This window comes from Phodopus roborovskii, unplaced genomic scaffold, assembly GCF_943737965.1.
Source record: "Phodopus roborovskii unplaced genomic scaffold, PHOROB, whole genome shotgun sequence".
Lineage (NCBI taxonomy): Eukaryota > Metazoa > Chordata > Mammalia > Rodentia > Cricetidae > Phodopus > Phodopus roborovskii.
Genome location: NW_026126571.1, coordinates 19,893,482 through 19,912,009, shown reverse-complemented (window position 1 = coordinate 19,912,009; position 18,528 = coordinate 19,893,482). Strand labels below are relative to the sequence as shown.

At 50.0% G+C, this 18,528-nt stretch overlaps 2 protein-coding genes across 2 annotated transcripts in view; one reads left to right on the top strand and one right to left on the bottom strand.

Moving 5' to 3' along the window:
* Positions 1-2,154, top strand: part of Gars1 (glycyl-tRNA synthetase 1) — a 36,453-nt gene extending 34,299 nt beyond the window's left edge. The window contains exons 16-17 of the mRNA XM_051203267.1: positions 430-620; positions 1,876-2,154. Of these exons, the coding sequence (XP_051059224.1) occupies positions 430-620; positions 1,876-2,001 (317 nt within the window). The 3' untranslated portion in view covers positions 2,002-2,154. The remainder of the gene's footprint in view (positions 1-429; positions 621-1,875) is intronic.
* A 9,622-nt stretch (positions 2,155-11,776) lies between these two features.
* Positions 11,777-18,528, bottom strand: part of Crhr2 (corticotropin releasing hormone receptor 2) — a 28,027-nt gene continuing 21,275 nt past the window's right edge. The window contains exons 9-12 of the mRNA XM_051203083.1: positions 14,248-14,333; positions 13,936-14,071; positions 13,334-13,375; positions 11,777-11,958 (exon numbers count right to left, since the gene is read on the bottom strand). Of these exons, the coding sequence (XP_051059040.1) occupies positions 11,818-11,958; positions 13,334-13,375; positions 13,936-14,071; positions 14,248-14,333 (405 nt within the window). The 3' untranslated portion in view covers positions 11,777-11,817. The remainder of the gene's footprint in view (positions 11,959-13,333; positions 13,376-13,935; positions 14,072-14,247; positions 14,334-18,528) is intronic.

The following is an 18,528-nucleotide window of genomic DNA, read 5'->3' as shown; positions in this document are numbered from 1 at the left end:
GAGTCCGGAGCCAGGAGCCAGACAGACATTAGGATTCCTCGCTGCTCTTATTGACCCTAGCCGAATGGGCACCTACTGGATCTACGGCTACTGGGTCTGCAGCGCTGGAAGGGGTCCTGGGAGTGCTGGCCCCCTTCTGAGTTGGGAAAAGGGAAGTCTGCCTGAGCAGCTTAGCGCTTTGCAGACAGGTGGCGGCTGTTAACCTAGTGCCCACCTGGTCCTCCTGTGGGGTGTCTGTCAGCTCTGTCAGGTGTAGATAGCAGTGACTGTCTGGGCTCCAGCAGGGGACTTAGGCAACATCCATGCGACTGAGACTTGCTGCTCTCTTGTCTCAGGCCCTTTATGTTCCCTGAGCATCTCAGTCTATATTGAGATGACACTGAGAGTTTCTGCAGTGTTTTCACTCCTACCTCACTTTGTTTTGCATAGCGGAAGCTCTGACCAGGAATGGGGTGTCTCATAAAGTAGATGATTCCTCTGGGTCCATTGGAAGGCGCTATGCAAGAACTGATGAGATCGGCGTGGCTTTCGGCATCACCATTGACTTTGATACAGTGAACAAGACCCCCCACACTGCAACGCTGAGGGACAGAGACTCCATGCGACAGATAAGGGCAGAGGTGACTGGCCTTTTCTTTGACATGTTTCGTCATAGACGTGTGCACAGTTTCCTACTGGCTTGATTGACTTTGATGTATTTATATTCCTGGTCCTTTTCTTCTTTGTAGTATTAATGGTGGGTTTGTATCAGACAAAGCCCAGATCCCCAACACTGTCTGGTTTAATTATGAAAATATCCATTAGCACTTCCCTAATATTATCTAGACGTCTGGATTGCTCTGGGCTCCTTCTCCAGCAGTTTGTTTTTATAGTTGGTTGTTTATTGGGCAAGAGAAATGCCATCTCATGAGGCTGTTGCTATGGTTATATTGGCAGGCTTTGGGGGACTTAGACATTTTTATCGTTATATTTCTATAGAAACATAAAGATATGTGTATAAACTTTGTGTTAGTCCATTGGAGTTGGGTTGTTTTTCTGTGATTTTATGTAAAAGAAGGGAATGGTGGGGCTGAACAAACACAGAAGGGTGGGCTGAGGGGCACAGAAAGGGGCTGCAGGGGCACTGTAATTCATAATTGCCTGGCTAAGTTTTTAACTTTGGACAGGTGTTTATTTAGAGTACCTGGTAGTATCCATCTTGATGTAGTTCTAATAAGGAAAATAGTAATTAAAAACTGCTTTTATCCAAAGGAACTCACAGTCCACTTCATAAGTCGTGGATTTTTGTCTTGTCTTTACACACCAGTCCTGGCTTCTCTGGACTGACAAACCAGTGGCTGTGGTTTTCAGAGTGTGGGCCCCAGAGCAGCTCACTTGACACCAGCATCTCCTGGGAACTTAGAGCTGAAAGATCTGACCCCCAAACCTGCCAACCCATTAGTCCGTAGGAAAGGGTTTAACAGGTTCCACAGATGCTGCTTTCCACGCCCAACTGTATAAACCACTGCTGGCCACCAGCACTTGCGTAGGCTGAGCAGCAGCTGGCTCTCTGCTGCGCGTCATAGACTTGGTTAATTACAGGAGTTCATTTACCAGGCCTGAGATAGCTTGACATGAAGGTGCAGGATGGGATGGGAAGCTTTGTTGCCGTGCTGAACTCTTCAGGGAGCTGGGAAGCTTAGTGGACTTAGGAACAAAGAACCTGGCCTAGGAGGGATGAACATGGTTAAGAAAGCAAACACAGCCTGTATAGGGGTGTGATCATTATACAGACAGTGTTTGTGCTCTGTGCTGTATATAAGGGTTCCTGAATTCAGGGCAAGTACTCTCTTCTTTACCAGTTGGCTAATGCTTGCCCTTGTTTTCTCTTCCCAGGTCTCTGAACTGCCTGGTGTGGTCCGGGATCTGGCCAATGGCAACATCACTTGGGCTGACGTGGAGGCCAGGTATCCCCTCTTTGAAGGGCAAGAGACTGGCAAAAAAGAGACAGCAGAGGAATGAGAGCAGCTGGGAACTTGTGATGACTTGTGCTAATGAAGAACTCATCATGTCCACTACACAAAGAATCACGATTGCTTCCAGGGACTGTAGTTTTCCTCAGTGGCTGCCTGATTTTACCCTGACAATTAAAGTTGAAGGAATTCTAAACAAATTTATAATTCATTTGTTCTTTCTTTTTTTCTTTTTCGTTTTTTTTTTTTTTTTTTTTTTTGCAAAAATATTTCAGACATGTATTTGATTAAATGTGCTGAGTTTAACATGGTACATCTTATAAAATTAAGTTTTATTGGGGTATAATTTATATACTGCAAATTATTTTAAGTGTACAATTTAGTGTACTTAGAGAGTTAAACAGCCACAGTCTGACTTTAGGACATTTATATCTGAAGGAATTGTCATGTGCATTTGTCCTAACCCTCCATTGCCCCTCAGCTCCCGGCAGGCACTAATCTATCATCTATAGATGAGCAAATGATGCTGTGTGCCAAAGAGACAGCCTTCTCCAGGAAGGTTGGTGGCTTCTGGGAAAGGCTGAGTGGATGGGGAGTTGGCGCTGGGGTAGGTTTCTGTCTACTCTACAGCGTCAATCCCTAGCTTCCTTGGGAGTTTTAGGAGGCACTGGTTCCTGAAAGCTGGAGGAGCCAGCTCAGTTGCCTGGCTCAACAGTTCCTTGATCCTGGTTCTGTAGTTTGGGCTTTGTTTTTTAAAAGGCTTTGCTGCTAGAACAAATAAATTGAAGGAAGTGGGAATTTGTAAAATTAAGGCCTTTTCCAGCTCCCCATCTCTTGTCCATGCAGGTCTAGGATTCGTGGCCTCCAGAGATTCCCCAGCTTTCTCTCACCTTGCCATGATGCCGACCACAATGCTGCAGATGGCAGGGACTCAGAGATCTGGATTAGTGGGGATTAGTTTTGTTGGCATTGGAGCTTGTGTATTGGGGAAGCACTGAGCTATGCCCCCAGCCCCAGCCCTCATCATTGAAGTTATGAACAGACCTTGTTGGGAAGAGATCTTATACCAAGGCTGATCTGTCTTCTGTCTTCTATGAGTACTCGTTATTACACTAGAATGAACTATAATTTAAATTCTCCAGGGTTCCCTCCTGCCTCATATTCTTCACACACTAGCATTCTCCCTTTCTTCTTTCATGTACTTCTCTTTTCATCAGATTTCACCATAGAAAAACAGCAGACTGATGGGCTCGTTAATATGGGAAGGTATATTAACCGCATCCCAGGATTCGCCTATCCTGCACCATAAAGGGATTCCAGCTAATGCTCTCTTCTCTGTTGGACTCTAAATGAGTTAGAGTCTGCCCTTCCTCTGCTCTGCCTCTAGGTGTCGCTGTGCCATCCTCCCTAGAGGATGCCTTCTCCAGGAGGATGGATTTCCCCAGTGAGGGCTGCGCAACAGCTTCACTGGACTTAAGCATAGAGTGCAAAGACTTATGTCCTACATGAACAAGCCTTTTGCACACAAGATTTGCTCATGCTCAGTGGTGGTTTAAAGTCCACATGTTTCTGGCTTGATGCTCTGTAAGTCTTTTTAGATTTAAAGAAAAACGTTTTTAAAATGTGTGTATCAAGTGGCAAGTTGAACATAGTTAAGTTAGCCTGGCTTAGAAGTCCTCCCTCCCAAACTGTGATGTGTGGCTCGGGCTAATTGCTTCTATGAAACTTAAAGAACCCTTGTAGGGTTCTTTATAGCTTAGGTTGGACTTCAGGACACTTGACCAGGTGTGACATGGAGTTGTCTAAAAATTGGGCCTGGTTTCTGCATGAGTTGTGACACCTTAACATCTAAACCATAGTACCAAGCATTGAGCTTAGAGGGGTATTCTAGAAATGGACTCGCCCCCAAGTTAGAAAAACAGACCAGTTTTAATACGAATACTGCCATGAAATGGTGTTCCCAGTTCTAATGAGAACAAGGTCACTCAAGCATTCATTCTAGACCTTTATTTATGGTTTCACTGGCCAACATGATCTTAGAGAGTGAGACTCCATAGTGTAGATGCCTGAGAGGATCAGACACCCAGGGAGAAAAGTCCCAGTGACCTTTGCTGTTTTAGTAGCTGTCTGGGGGTGAGCCTATTGTGATCAGGTTTACCTGGTCATGGGTGTAATGGGTGGGGCTAGGGTGCGGTGGTTTTGAAAGCATTGCTTACCACATAGCTTGTACCCTCATTATTGAAGATCTATGTTCCCAGTAGGTGTTTGTGACATTAGGCCAACATGGACATGAAATTGAATTGAAGATTCCATAAATGAATGAATAATCAATCGTGCTCTGCCTCAAAATTCACCTCCTGTTGCCTACCCAATAAGTCTTGGTTATCGGGCTGCCACTGAGCAGTAATCGTGTTAAGACCATGTGGATGGCACTAATGTCCTTCTCTGGAAATTCGGATGCTGATTTCAGAGCTTCAGTGTTTGCCTGAGATGAGCTCCCTGAGCTCCCACCCTCCTACCTCCAGACCCCTTCCCCGGGGAGGACGTGTTGTAGAATGCGTCTTTTTAACGCCATTACCTCAGACTGCAGTTCTCAACCCCAGCTGAGTGTTGAAACACCTTGAACTTGGAAAATACTCCCTTCTGAGCCCCACCTCAACCCACTAGGAAGTTTTTCCAGGATGGGTTTTGAGTGTCTGTCTGGGGATTTTCTTAGTAGAGCTGTTTCACATTACTGTTGCCCTTGGAGAACCTTCTTGCTTTGGGAAGGCAGGACTCCTAGCAAAGATCTTTGAGACTAGACTTTATGAGGGCCCTACATCTAATGAGCTGTGGGGCTTTAGATTCTGAGAGCTTTGTGGAGCCTCAGCCCTGTGGCTTTGGGATGGTGGCCTCAGAGCAGAGTGATGGAGGGAGACCTGTGCCCAAAGCAGCAGCAGCATCCTTCCCAGCCTCCAGCACAGCAGCCTCCCTTAAGACTCATGCCTCCATCTCAGGCCAGAAAGAGGGGCCCAGCTCTCAACACCGGACTTGGCACTGAAGGGAGCCAGTATAGACCTCTGTCTGCACCTTTTAGATTTTCAAACTCAAATCACCGACAATTAGCTGTAAAGCAGTTATTCTAACTAAAATAATTTAGGCTAATTAAAACAGTTTTTGGCTCCTCAAAACTTTCTGCTCTGCGTCCAAGTGCAATAATTGATAGTGAGATTAAGTAGAATGAAATTGTAGTGGGGCGGGGCCAGGCCTGAATTCAAAATAAAGGAATCTGAACCTAAACTTAGCATTTGGGGGCTGCTATTCTGAAACAAGTTTGCTAATTCATGTGTTCCAGCGGCCCATCCTCAGTAAAGACTCTCATGCCTCAAGAAAGACCATTGGCCCACCTGAAGCCCGACAGACCTAGACCTCCCACCACTCCTCGGCCACCACTCTTTGCCACCATGGTGCATGCGCATTGGTGATTTTTGGAAGACATACCTGAAGTTCTTGCCACTTAGGGTCTGTGTCACATCCAGTAGCTAAAGTGACCCCATTCTGCCCTAAAACTCATTGGCTTTTCATGCTCCTCTGGGAGGGACACTGAGTACCCACCCCTCCCTAGCCCGCCATCACTTTGCCACTGGCCCTTCCCTGCTGTCCCAGCCCACACACTTTTTCTGTTGTCACCACTGCTGGGGTTTTACGCTTGAAATCACCCAAAGGGCAAAATCCATCAAACGGAGAAGCAGTGCACAGTAAGCTTGATGTTAAATTCAGCTTACTTTGAACCGACTACTCCTTGCATATCATACACCTCGACCTTGGTTAGAACTCAATTTTCCACCCAGCAGAAGGCCGGAAGACAGGTTATCAAATTTAGTGGAGACACCTTTTTAGAGAAATGAAATCTCAATCCCTCAGAAATCCCTAGCTGGAGAAACTTCAGAGCCCATGTTATGAACTGTAAACCATCTTTTGGTTGATTGACATCAAGTAAATGATGTGACTAGCAACCTGTTTTTTAAAAACTATCACAAAATCAAGACAGTAAATGTAAGAACCTCTAAAATGTGTACTCTTGAGAAGAGAGGTTCCAAGAGGCCGATTATCTGTTAGCAGGACTGACGGCTGGGAGCTGGACCAGATGTGGTCTTGCCCGAAAGCCCTTGCTAGGTTGGGGGAATGGCTACAGTGCCATGTGAGTGTGGCCCCTGAGGTATGCTCTCTCTAACCTAGAAAAGTAGGGCCACCTGGTGCGTTTATATTGGCAGAGAATTGGGGGTTTGTGGGTGTTCAGGTTCTTGTCAGGAACAAGGAATTAGACAGTTGACTTGAACCCCCAGTTGACAGATGCTACCCCTGTGTTAAAGATTCCACAGGGCTTTCTAGGCAGTGGTGGTGCACGCCTTTAATCCCAGCACTCAGGGTGGGGGTGGCAGAGGTAGGCGGATCGCTGTGATTTTGAGGCTAGCCTGGTCTACAGAGTGAGTTCCAGGACAATCTCCAAAGCTACACAGAGGGACCCTGCCTCAAAAAAAATCAAAACCAAACCAAAACAAAAATTTCCACAGGGCTGATAGATGGATTAGCCTTAGTGATTATGGAGGGTTGAATGTTGCAGATCTGGAACCAAATTGTTATGATCTGTCTTTAGCTCCCTACATAGCCATTTATAAGCCATTTATATGAGTCTGAATTGTTCTGTCTTCCTGGGCAAAGGCTCCTTTATGAGTATCCATGACACTGAGGTGTGGATGGGAGGCTGGGCCTCAAGGAACCAGAGGGAGCCTTACTTGGTTCCCTGCAAACCTAGTTAAGTTTGTTACTGTACTCTCTTCCCAGCAGTGGCAAAGGGCAATTTTATTTCCAGGTCAAGAATCATTAGCTTGTCTCTGCCTATGCTTACTTGTAAATTTAACCAGCAGATACTAGAAAGGGACTTAGGACCTGCCTGGGAAAGTCCTTTTACTCCAGCATTCTCCCCAGACTGCAGATGCTAACATGAGGCTTTTCTGTGGATCTGACTTGGACCACTCACTTATTCTAGCAGCATCTGTGACCTCCATGGCAGTGAGACAATTTAGAATTAAGGACACATGCAAGAAGGAAAGGCATTAACTGCACTAGGACACAGGGGTAGACCATGTCTGGTTCCATCTTTGGGAGCTGGTGATACGCAGATGGCATCCTCTGCCATTGGGAAATCATGTTCCACCAGGCTTGAGTCCTCAAGTGAGATGACCATTATGATGGAGACAGGATCTCACTATGTAACCACAGCCTTGAACTTGACGTGTAGCTAGGCTGGCCTTGAGCTTGATATCCATCTGCCTCTTCCTCCAGAGTGCTGACATTACAGATGTGAGCCGCTACAGCCTGGGGCGGGGGAGGGTTTACACCATTTATTCAGTGGTGTTGGGGATCAAGCCTGGGCCTTAGTATTAGACAAAGCACTCAACTACTGAACCAGCCTTCTGCTGAAGATTCTATAGGATGTGACAGAAATACCCCAAGATCTGTCATTCCTGTGAAATGGAAGAGAGGGATGCTATGTTGGGGACTGGCCCTTGGCCTGATAGGGAGGGCAGGATAGGGATGGATGGGAGAATAAATTTCTCCTTTTGCCAGTCCTGATTGCTGTCTTCTTCTGCCTTGCTGGCATTGAACTCCTGCGGGTTAGCCCAGCCTTGAGTGGAGCAAATGAGAAGGGACTAAATGTTGAGTGAGTGGTTAGAGTTCGAGGAGGCAGGAAGGGTCAGCACAGTGCCAGGGATCCTGGCCTAGCATGGCTTCTGTTGTAGGAGTCCCCAGATGCCCATGTGTGGCTGACACTGGCAGTAAGGCAGTCTGAAAGGTCAGGCTTCACCAACTAGAGCAGGAGGCCACTTGGTGAGCCTCATGCTCCAGCCCTGTGCAGAAAGCTTTGTTTGCATTGCCTAAGAAACCCCCTGTCCATCCCTGTCTATACCAGTGAGTATGGGCCTGCTCCTCTCTTGTCACAGCTGCCTTCCCTTAGACAGGTCTTACCGCAGCTTTCTATAGCAACCCACCACACACAGTGGAAAGAGAACTTCCTGTTAGCTACGCACAGAGCTCACAGCTGCTAGACCGCCACCTACTGCCTTCCAGTTTCTGGGTCCACTCTCGAGAGATCTGTGTCCCCATCTCTGGACATGTGACTGTTAGGTCAGTTTTTGTACTGTGTTAGCTCCACCTGAGACCAATTTCTCCATGACTTGTCAGCCACCTTCCACAGGACCCTGGGGCTCTAGAGGCTTCAGGCCTTCAGTAGCTTCTCTACCATGGATTTTCAGCAAAGCATCCTGGGAAATGCAGCCTCATCCCCAACTTCTGCCACACAGATACTCCACCACCTGCCTTTCTGGAACACACTTATAATGTACCAACTCTTAGCTCCAGCCCACACTTTCTGCCCCACCTTGTGAAGGGCCCTCTGGACTTGGAGCCAGGCTGTGGCTTGGTCTGCAGTCTCTTGGCGAGTAGGACCAATGGAGTAGGAATTTCCTGTGTGCTCATCTTCCCCAGCTTTAAAGGGCAGGGAAGGTAAGGGTTAGACGAGAGCTGGAGGCAGTAAGGCTCTGAGTGTTGGAACTTGTTCCGACAGTGTCCGATAATGAGGCCTCTTTCCAGAAAGCCCTCTCAATGAGGACTGCAAGCTCAGAAGATTGCAAGACACTAACAAGGGCTGGCTGGGCTGTGGGAGCAGATGCTGAGTGGGGTTAACTAGTGGGGACTCAGAGAGATGGCCTAATGTCTCTGGTGGCATTTCAAGGGCACTACTCAGCCAGGGCCAGGAGCCCAGGGAGCAGAGCAATGCAGGGGTGGGGTATAACTCCAGGTCTATAACTCCATGGGTAGCACTGTCCCACCCAGCTCAGACCACAGACTCCAAACTCTCCAGCTAACTCATACAGGAGAAATAGGAACTGGTACTGAGGGGGCAGGGTGTCGGAAGAGCTCTGATGGGTGGTACTGGGGGAGGAGGGCGTCTGAAGAGCACTGATGGGTGGTACTGGGGGGAGGAGGGCATCTGAAGAGCACTGATGGGTGGTACTGGGGGAGGAGGGCATCTGAAGAGCACTGATGGGTGGTACTGGGGGGAGGAGGGTGTCTGGGGAGCACTGTGGGTGGTACTGGGGGAGGAGGGCTTCTGAGGAGCACAGCTGGGTGGTACTGGGGGAGGAGGGCTTCTGAGGAGCACAGCTGGGTGGTACTGAGGCTCTGTGGCATCAGCTCTGATAATTCCTGCTGTCTGTTCTCGTCTCAACAGCTCTTCACATGACCTCTTGGGCCAAGCCATTTATACCTCTTTGCTCTACAAGAGCATCTACAATGTTAATCAATTCAGCCATTACTGCTTCTCTGGCTAGGCAGGGAGACTTTGCGTGCCTGACTTCTGTCCCTTGAGAAAGCCAAGCCTAGACATTCCTGCCACCTACCTCCCCAATGACAAGAGAAGCCAAAGCCTTGTCCACACCACCCTCCAGGGCATCAAGTGTGTAACTCCCCTTCACCAGCTCCCACCACACTATCTGGTACAGGGGAGAAAACACCCAGCATATGCTGACCGGGGCCTCACAGCTTATTGCAGAATCATTTTCAGCTCATTCTTTTCAGTCAGGTATAAAGAGGGCTTAAGAGACAGAGACAGCATTTTTGGTTATAGATTGCCATGCAATCTGGGACACACATCCCACAAGCAGTATAAGGAAGCGAGTGGCATGCTTCTTGTTTATTTGAAAAGCTGTAAAGGGGAGGAAAGGAAGGAGAGAAATTGATCCTGAATTCTGACTCATTCTTGCTGTAAAATGCATCCAAGGATCCCTGAACAATTAAATTTCTATTCATTTGTTTAAGGTGTGGTTTCAATGTAATTTCCATCTTAGGTTTAACAATTACTTATACAAACTGTCTATAAATGTCAGTTCTAGGGCTAGCAAGATGGCTCAGCCAGATGACTGGAGTTGGTCCCAAGGACCCACATGGTAGAAAGAGAAAAATGACTTCCAAAAAATTTCCTCTGACTCTACACTAAAACAATGGTACACACACACTTCCTCCAAGGAAATAAGTGTAACAAACAAACAAACAAAAAAAACCCAAAACCCTTTCCATATCTAGTGTGGCTTTAATACATTGTTTATATTTAAAAATAGTTTAAAGCACGTGTTCATAATCTTAGCACTTAGAATGCTGAGGCCAGATTGGAAGTTCAAGGCGAGCCCAAGCTAATCAGCAAATTTTGAGTCCAGCCTGAACTGAATAGTGAGGCCCTGTCCAACAAATCCAGAAAAATTAAAAAGCTGTGATACCCAATCTAGAAGACTCTAAAAAAAAAAATCCTAAGAGCCAAGCAGAGAAGTTCGATAAGGGCACCTAAAGGGCAAAAAAGACATCTGAAAACAAAACGCTGTGGGGACAGTGGGAAGAAGGCCGGGGTTAGGAAAGAAGGGGCAACAGAAGCCACCTGCGGACAGCGTTTGAAGCAGGTGGCGGTGGCCCTGGAATCATGCAATACCATGCAGTTTGATGCATCTTAAAGTGCTGTGACAGTTTTCTAAAATTAAATATTTGCCAACTGTCAGAAACTACATCTTTCCATGCTTTAAGATGTATTAAATGCCAAACTAAATATGTATGGAACGTGATCATTTTTCAAAGTTTATTTTTGTGGGGTACCTAGACAAGGGACCCTTCTCAAGACTGTAGTCCGTTGGTTCCTCCCTCCTCTTCGGCTGGGGCGGGCACAGGGATGGAGGAGGGGTCCAAAGCCAACTCTGCTTCTCGTTTGTAGATCCTGGGGGCCTTGCCCACTTCCCTCCCAGTTCCAGAATCTTAGTCCCTGGCACAGACAGGCCCTGTGTGGGGGGGTGGGCAGATGTCATCCTGGGGTATGACAGGGATGATTCAGGCTCTCTGAACCTGGACACTCCAAACCCACCACAGGCCAGAGGAAGGCCTGCTTGGGCTGGGGCATCATTTCCAAAGAGAGGAACATGGCTACGCCCTGCAGGCATTCTATCCTCATCCTTGGCCTACACCATCACTCCGATGTCTAGTTGCTGGACTTGAAGTCTGCCACCCCCGTAGACACCTGGCTGATGTCACAAGGAGCTGTTCTTGCGGAGGAGGCTGAAGCAGTCTGGGGAGAAACTCTCACCCTGCTCTCTGCCCCCGGTGGGTCGTCTCCCCTTCAGTCCGGCACTGTGATTGGCCGGAGAGTGTGGCTTTCCATCTGCCTCTTTTGCTCATGGGATCTCCAGGTCCCCAGACTGAGCCCAGGCTGGATGGGGGTCTCCCGGGAGGGACAGCAGACACGAGCAGGGGGACCGGGAAAGGGGTGAAGGGGCAGCTTGGTGAGGGGCTTCTCTTAGACAGTCCTTGGGACAAAGCCAGATAAGTTCATTCTTGTCTCCCCCCTCCTACAGAGGGCGCCCTCAGTGAGGGCACCCCAGGTGCAAAGCTGGAAAGCAAGGAACAGAGCCAACTGTGGGTGCTGTGAGTGTGACTTGGCCAGGCCAAGCTACCCACCTCAGCTTTTTCACATGTAAATGGTGCTAACAGCGAGAATCCGTGAGAGAGGCTGGGTGTGCAAAGGCTTGATGATGTGAGATCCACTCTTTTTGAGGGCCCTGCCATGTCCCTCTGCTCCCTCTTGCTTGCAGACTCATGGTTGCACTGGACCTCGGTTCTTCAGAGCCCCCTTCCACAGCTTTCTTTTCCTTCCAGGCTGGAGAGTCGATCTCTTTCCTCCTTCTCCTGCGCCCCGGGGGTCAGTGTAGCAAGGAGGACCCAGGGGAAGGCTGTAGAGGATGGGGAAGCTGCCTCAGTGGTGTAGTGATGAGTGATGGATGACAGAGGGTCACACAGCGGCTGTCTGCTTGATGCTGTGGAAGCTGATCCTTGTGGGTGATGTGGGGATGGACATGGCCCGGGCCACGGGCACTCGGAGGGAGTGGTGGTCCTGCCAGCGATGCCATCGCTTTCTCAGTGCTGAGCGCACCTGCAGGGAGGGAGAGGCTCAGCCACCCGATAGGCCAAGGCTCTGTTAGCCCCCAGCCCCACCCAGAGCTATTAAAGGTTCTGGGATGGCCCTAGGCCTGCCACCCTTGCTCCAAGGGACCGGTACCCCATGAACGCTGCTGCCTGCCCTGCACCTTCTTCAGGGATCCATCCTCCCTCTCCCTCTCCTGGAGAGGCCACTGGCCTGCTCAAGGTTCCAGTTCCCTGTGGATACCCCTGCCACTATGAATTAGGCATCTCTGGCTCTGTTCCCCAGCCACTCAGCTCAGCCCAGGCATCAGGCTCCTCATCAGGAAGGGCCTTTCCTCGCCCCGTCCAGTCTCACCTTCCCCAGTTTGTTTAAGGAGCAGCTCCTGGCTCATTCTCCACACCCGACTGAATGTCTTCTGCTTGTATTGTAATGGAAGATATCAGCTTCTTCCTGAGTGTGCATGTGTGTGCGTCTCTGTGTGTGTCTGTTTGTGGGGTGTGTGTGTGTGTGTGTGAGTGTGTGTGTGTGAGAGAGTGTGTGTGTGTGTGGTGTAATTGAAGTGAGTACATGTATGTGGGGGGGGTATGGGGGTGTCTGTGTGTGGGTGTGGGTGTCTGTGTGAGTGTGTGTATGTCAGTTTGTGTGGAGTATGTGTCTGTGCATGTGTCTCTCTGTGTGTGTATGAGTGTGTGTGTGTGACTGTGTGTGTGTAAGTATGTATCTGTGTGACAGTGTGTGTGAATGTGTGTGAGTGTGTGTGAGTGTGTATGTGAGTGTGTGAGTGTGTATCTGTGTGAGTGTGTGTGAGTGTGTGTGTGAGTATGTGTGAGTGTGTATCTGTGTGAGTGTGTGTGTGTGTGTGTGTGTGTGTGTGCAGTGAGCACCACGGCACGTGTGTGATCAGCTTTCATTTAGGAGTCAGTTCTCTGCTTCCACCACGTGAGTGAGCTCCAGGGACTGAACTCCGGTTGCTGGGTTTGGCAGCCAAGTGCCTTTATTCACTGAGCCCTTTCACCAGCCCCTGATGGTTTCTTTTCTGCTGAGTTAGTAAGGCACTGCCTAAATGACATTTTCCTGGAAGCTTCCTTCTGTCATCCTCTCTGCCTGGCTTTCACAGGCCCTGCTATCTGGGCACCTTGCTTGCTCCCTGGCTCAGGGGGCACGCCCTGGTTGATAATATTATTTCTGCCTTGTGTAGTTGACCTACACTGGTTTTGCAGAAGAAGTTCCATTTGCCTAAAGTTGAGTAGTCTCTCGGCCCCTCTCCCATCACAGGGAGCTGAGCAGAGCCAGTGATGAAGCTCTTCTGGAAGGCCGGGCACCTTCCGGAGGGAGCAGTGTAATAGGTCTGAGCCCCTAGACCACCCTAAAGGCAGTCTCCTACCTCTCCGTTGAAGAAACAGTAGAAAACAGATACAAAGAAACCCTAGAAAGAAAGGAAAAAGACATCAGACATCTGCCTAGGAGTCGTTCCAACTGGGGGTGCAGGAGGACACAGGATGGCTGGGGGTACTCCTCCCAGGACCTAGGGCTCAGAGCTGAGTGGGGCCTCAGAAGTCCTGGGCCCAGACAAGGGACGTAGTTACAGCAGGGTCTGGTCTGAGCGGCTGTGGGCTCTCAGTGCCTAGCTCTCTCAGAAGTGCTAACAGGACGGGTGGTGGTGCCATACACCTTTAATCCTAGCACTCGGGAGGCAGGCAGATCTCTGTGAGTTCAAGGCTAGCCTGGTCTACAGATCGAGTGCCAGGATAGGCTCCGATTACACAGAGAAACCCTGTCTATAAAAAAAAAAAAAAGAAAGAAAAAGTGCTAACACATCTTAACCCTGGGATGGGGATGACATAACCAGGGCGGCCTGGTCAGCATCTGAGGCCCAGTGGGGTTCTGATCATGCCAGCATTTGTGTTTCATTCTCGAATAACTGATCCTAGCGTGCAGGCCCCGTCTGAGCATCCCTGGGAACTGCACTGTCGCTGGGGTGCCTACCTGAAAGGATTGCAGGAAAGAGTTGAAATAGATGAACACAATCTGTGACAGGTCGTCCTCACCGGGGTTGACAAAGAAGAGCATATAGGTGATACCCAGCAGTGGGAGGAGGACCAGGGTGGCCTTCACTGCCTTCCTGGATGGGGAAGCAAGCCGGCAGTGACAAATGAGTCACTCAGGTGGGGAGGTGGGCTCCCTGCTTGGCTTCTGGGAGCTCAAGCAAGCTCTAGGGTGAGGACTCCAAGGGCTCTGGGGAGAGGACCTTCTTGCTTCTTCCCTGCCTGACGGTCAGGCATCCAGGCATTCCCGTACCTGTACTGGATTGTCTCGGAAGTGGTGGATGCTCGCAATTTTGTCATCAGGATCCTGACGATATTGAAGAGAAATATAAAATTGATCTGGAAGAAAGCAGATAGGGGCAAGGGAAGGTCTGTGGGGATGACTAAGAAGCAGAAGTCCTTCCCAAATCCCGGACACCTGCCCCCCTGCAGGCCCCACCCAGCACCGAGCCCCTGCTTTGGCCACCCAGCTCTTTCCTAGCCAGGGCAGGAGGCACCCATTGACTCCAGGTCCTGATCTCCACTGGTGGCCCAGGCAGCGAGTAAAAGCGGTGGGTGGGAGAAGTTCCCTCCCGAGAGCCCCAATCTATGCCCTGCTCCAAGAGAACCACACCCCAGATCTCGGATCCATCTGTCTTCTCTCGGTCACGGGGTCCCTACTTAGCGATGGAAGACCTCAGAGGCCCTCAAACTGTCACCAGCTCTAGGTTGGCCAAAGGTCCTTTAAGCTTTGCCCCGGGGGGGGGGGTAGGGGGGAGAAACATGGTCCAGATGGAGTGGCTAATCGCTACCACTTCTGCTCCTAGGCACACTCCTAAGCTGTCAGACACCCTCAGGCGAGGAAGATGAATGGGCTGCCCGGCAGCTTTAGAAAAGGGACTCATTTATCTTCGTTTGTGCTTTCCCTCAGAACCAAGGTGCTCCCACGTCTCACTGCCATGGGTCTGCTGGCTCCTGAGTCAGCTTCATGTTACCTGGGTCCCTGTGGATCCCCAGGGTCTCTTGGTCTCTGAGGGGATCTCAAGGGTCGGTAAATTGGTCAGCTGTCCCCACGGCTGTGCTGTCGTTCTGTGTGTGTTGCCCTGTATGATTGTCCGTATGTGCTTGTTTCAGAGTGCATCTTGTGCGACCATGCGTGCGTGTCTACCTGGGAACACCGTGTGCCTGCATTTTTCTTCATGTACTGCCAAGTGCAAGCAAATGGGATGGGAGTGTGTGCAAGCCCGATGGGACTCTTTCCTCAGAAAGTGTTCACAGGTTAGGAGACACGTAATTAGCCTAGGGATGTCTGCTGTCCCAGATGTGTGGACACACACATATGTCCTCGCTCCAGTCTCTGTCTAGAAAAATTCATTGCTTCTGCAGATTGAGCCAGTCCTTCTAATCCTCCTACACTATAGATTTCAGGCAGGGAATAAGGGACATGAGCATATAACAGCCTTGCAGCCCCTATCTCCCAAGCTGGAAGGTAGAGGGACAGGAGGATTCGAACTCTCACCTCCCTGCCGCCTTCTCGCTCTCTCACATGCATATATAGTATACAGCCTAGTGAGCCCACAGACAGTTGGAGGGGAAGCCTTCCAGGAGGCTGCTCATGGCCTGTTGCCTGCTTTCTCTAAAGGCTCACCTAGCCTAAAGTAACACAAAGGCCTAGGTCTTTTTCTGGTTCTTTCTGACCTCTCTGAGAGTAGAGACTGTTGGAATAAAGAGATATTCAAATTTCTATATAATTTCCTTGTGTTAAATATCATCTAGTTCACTAATTAGTTTGTTCAATTATCTACCCAATGTTTCATCTATACATTAACCTACTAGACATACACCCATCTATCCATCCATCCTCCCACCAAACACTTCATTTGATTGTCCACCCATTGTTTTTGCCCATCCATCCATCCATCCATCCATCCATCCATCCATCCATCCATCCATCCTTCCATCCATCCACTCACTCATCCACCCACTCACTCATCCATCCATTCATCTATCCACCCACCCTCCCATCCATGCATCCATCCACCTACCCACCCACCCATCCACCTACCCACCCATCCATCCATCCATGCACCCACCCACCCATGCACCCAGAGGTCACTGAGCACCCCTTGGCTACAGGACCCTGTTCTGTGTGGTGTGCCAGGCAGGAAAGGTGGTTTATATGGAGCATCTAGGAGACCTGACCCTCTCCTTTGATTAACAGGCTACCCCCCCGCCTGGGTCTGTGTCCTTTTAAACTTGTTTCTCAGCCTCATCATGTATGGCATCTACATCAGTCTCATCCCAGACACCTTCCTCTCTATCCAGGGAGCCCTCTGACTGCTTCAGCCCACGCTGAACTCTTCAGTATTCTATCTTAGACTGCATGCCAAAGCAAAACACACCGGCTCCTCCATGAGCCACTATACCCAGACTTTGTTCAACCTGGCTTTTGGTTGTAGCTAACCATTCTTGCACTCAAACAATCATCTTACCATGCCAGCCTCTGTGCTAGGCACCAGTGAAAGGCATGTGGACAGGCAGACCCAGCACCTGCTCACAGAGAAGTATGGCCTAGTTGCAGATGGGGAGGCTCTGCATTTTTCTGAGGGACTCACCCAGAAAGGGCTGCAGAAAGGGCACTAAAACAGCGGTGACAGCATTAGCGGTGAAAGCGTGAAGCTGGCAGAGACCAGACCAGGAGAGGGGTGCTGAGTGAAGGAGCCAGCCCCTGATGGTGGTCAGCTGCTTGTGGGGGTCAAGACAAGCCCCAGGAGGGAGGGGCATCTGAAAGCCCCCACAGGAAACCCCCTCCCTCAACAACTCCTGTGCGGGGCACTCCCACCCGGCCTGGAATGTTCTTAAGGTGGTCCACATGGATGGATTTTGAGATTGCTGGAGCAGTACAGGTGGGTCTAGCTCCCCGAAGAAGCTTTGCCCGAGAAGTCTTGTCTTTCGGCACTCCTAACATTAGTGGTCCAGAGCCACGGCACTTGCATTCCATCTGCGTCTCCTCAGGGGACTCAAAGGTGTGAGTGCCGGGCCTAGAAAGGGCCTGAGCCTTCAAGGTGGCTGTAGGTGCTGAGGCGGGCCACCACATGAGAATGTCTTGCCTTGACTCCCACAATTTGAGCACTCTCTACACTCTTGTGACAGGACAGGCGGGGGGGGGGGGGGCTATGCATGCCTAGATGCCAATAATGAAATCTGGTGTTCGTGCCATTCCAGGTGGAGCCCCAGATACAGCACAGCTATTCCTCTTTCACAGGCAGGTCCCACCACCAGCCATGATTTACAGATGTCCAGGTGCAATGGACCTGTTGGCTTTGCCACAGACAGCAGCGCTGGCTTCAGAAGCCCCTTCACCCCAGCCCCTTCCCACGCCGCTGCTACAGGGCTTAAGGAAATGTGAGCAGACAGAAACTGGCTACCCTCTCAAGTACAGCAGCTCATTGGAGGTCTGCCCCAGGGAGGGTTTGAGTACTCCAGGACCTGCTGAGGGAGAGCCCAGAGCACCAGCTGTATCTTAGTCCTCTATATATGTGCTGCAGTTATGCATTATAGTGAGAGGGCACAGTACCAAGAGGGCGGAGTTCCCCCAGGGTCACACCACAAACCAAGAGGCTATTGCTCATCCCGTAATGCACACGGCACAGCCCTGCCTGCCACCACAATCCAAGGCAGAGAAAGCACAAAGCCAGCTGGCTGCCTCTGCAGCCCCACCACATAAGGCTCCCAAGCTTGCTGGAGGGGAAAGTACTTAGTAAGAGTAAGGCATGTTGCTTGCTCATAGGAGCCGAGTTGTTGTCAGAGCCTCACTGTAGGCTGAGAGGGGACGAAGAGGGAGGTAGGGGAGAAGACCAGATAACAGAACAGGTGACTTGGTTCACCTCTCTGTGGGCTTCAGACTTGCCTTCTGCCATCTTTAAGCTGGCCGCCTCAGGCCTAGGGGACATCTATTCCCTGCCCTATTCTGGTTCTTAGCAGTCATCTCCACATTTTTTACTCACCTCCTCCTTTTGGCTCTCACTCATCTTGTAGCTCTCTTCACCACACCTACTTTAGGACCACACCTGTCTGCTCTACAGGGATCTATACAGCCCGGGATCCCCTCAAGATGGCCTTGGTTAGCAGCTGTGGCCCCTGGTAGATTGGTCCTTACTAGGTGAATTACTACGCGCAGACAGCTGATTAGCACAGGGAGAAAGTCCTGATAGCACACTTCCCCTACCAGCAGCACACCTGACGTTACTCAGGACTCCAGATGGGCATATCCAAGTCCCCTGGATGTTATGAGGCATGTTGTTGGAGCAGATGGGGGGAATCTGCATTACAAACAGGTATGACCAAGGACTGTGGGGAGGCTGACAGGAGGCATGTAAAGTAAGGAGCCACTGTCCATGAGCTATAAAGCCCAGCATCAGTCAGTCAGACCTTAAGTGTCACATGCTTTAGATGTCTATCCTGTGTTCTCTGGCCCCGAGAGCACTTGCAGGGGACAGTGCTCAGCCTGAGGCTTTCTCTTGTGTCACTGGGCTAGTGACTGAAGATGTGGAGG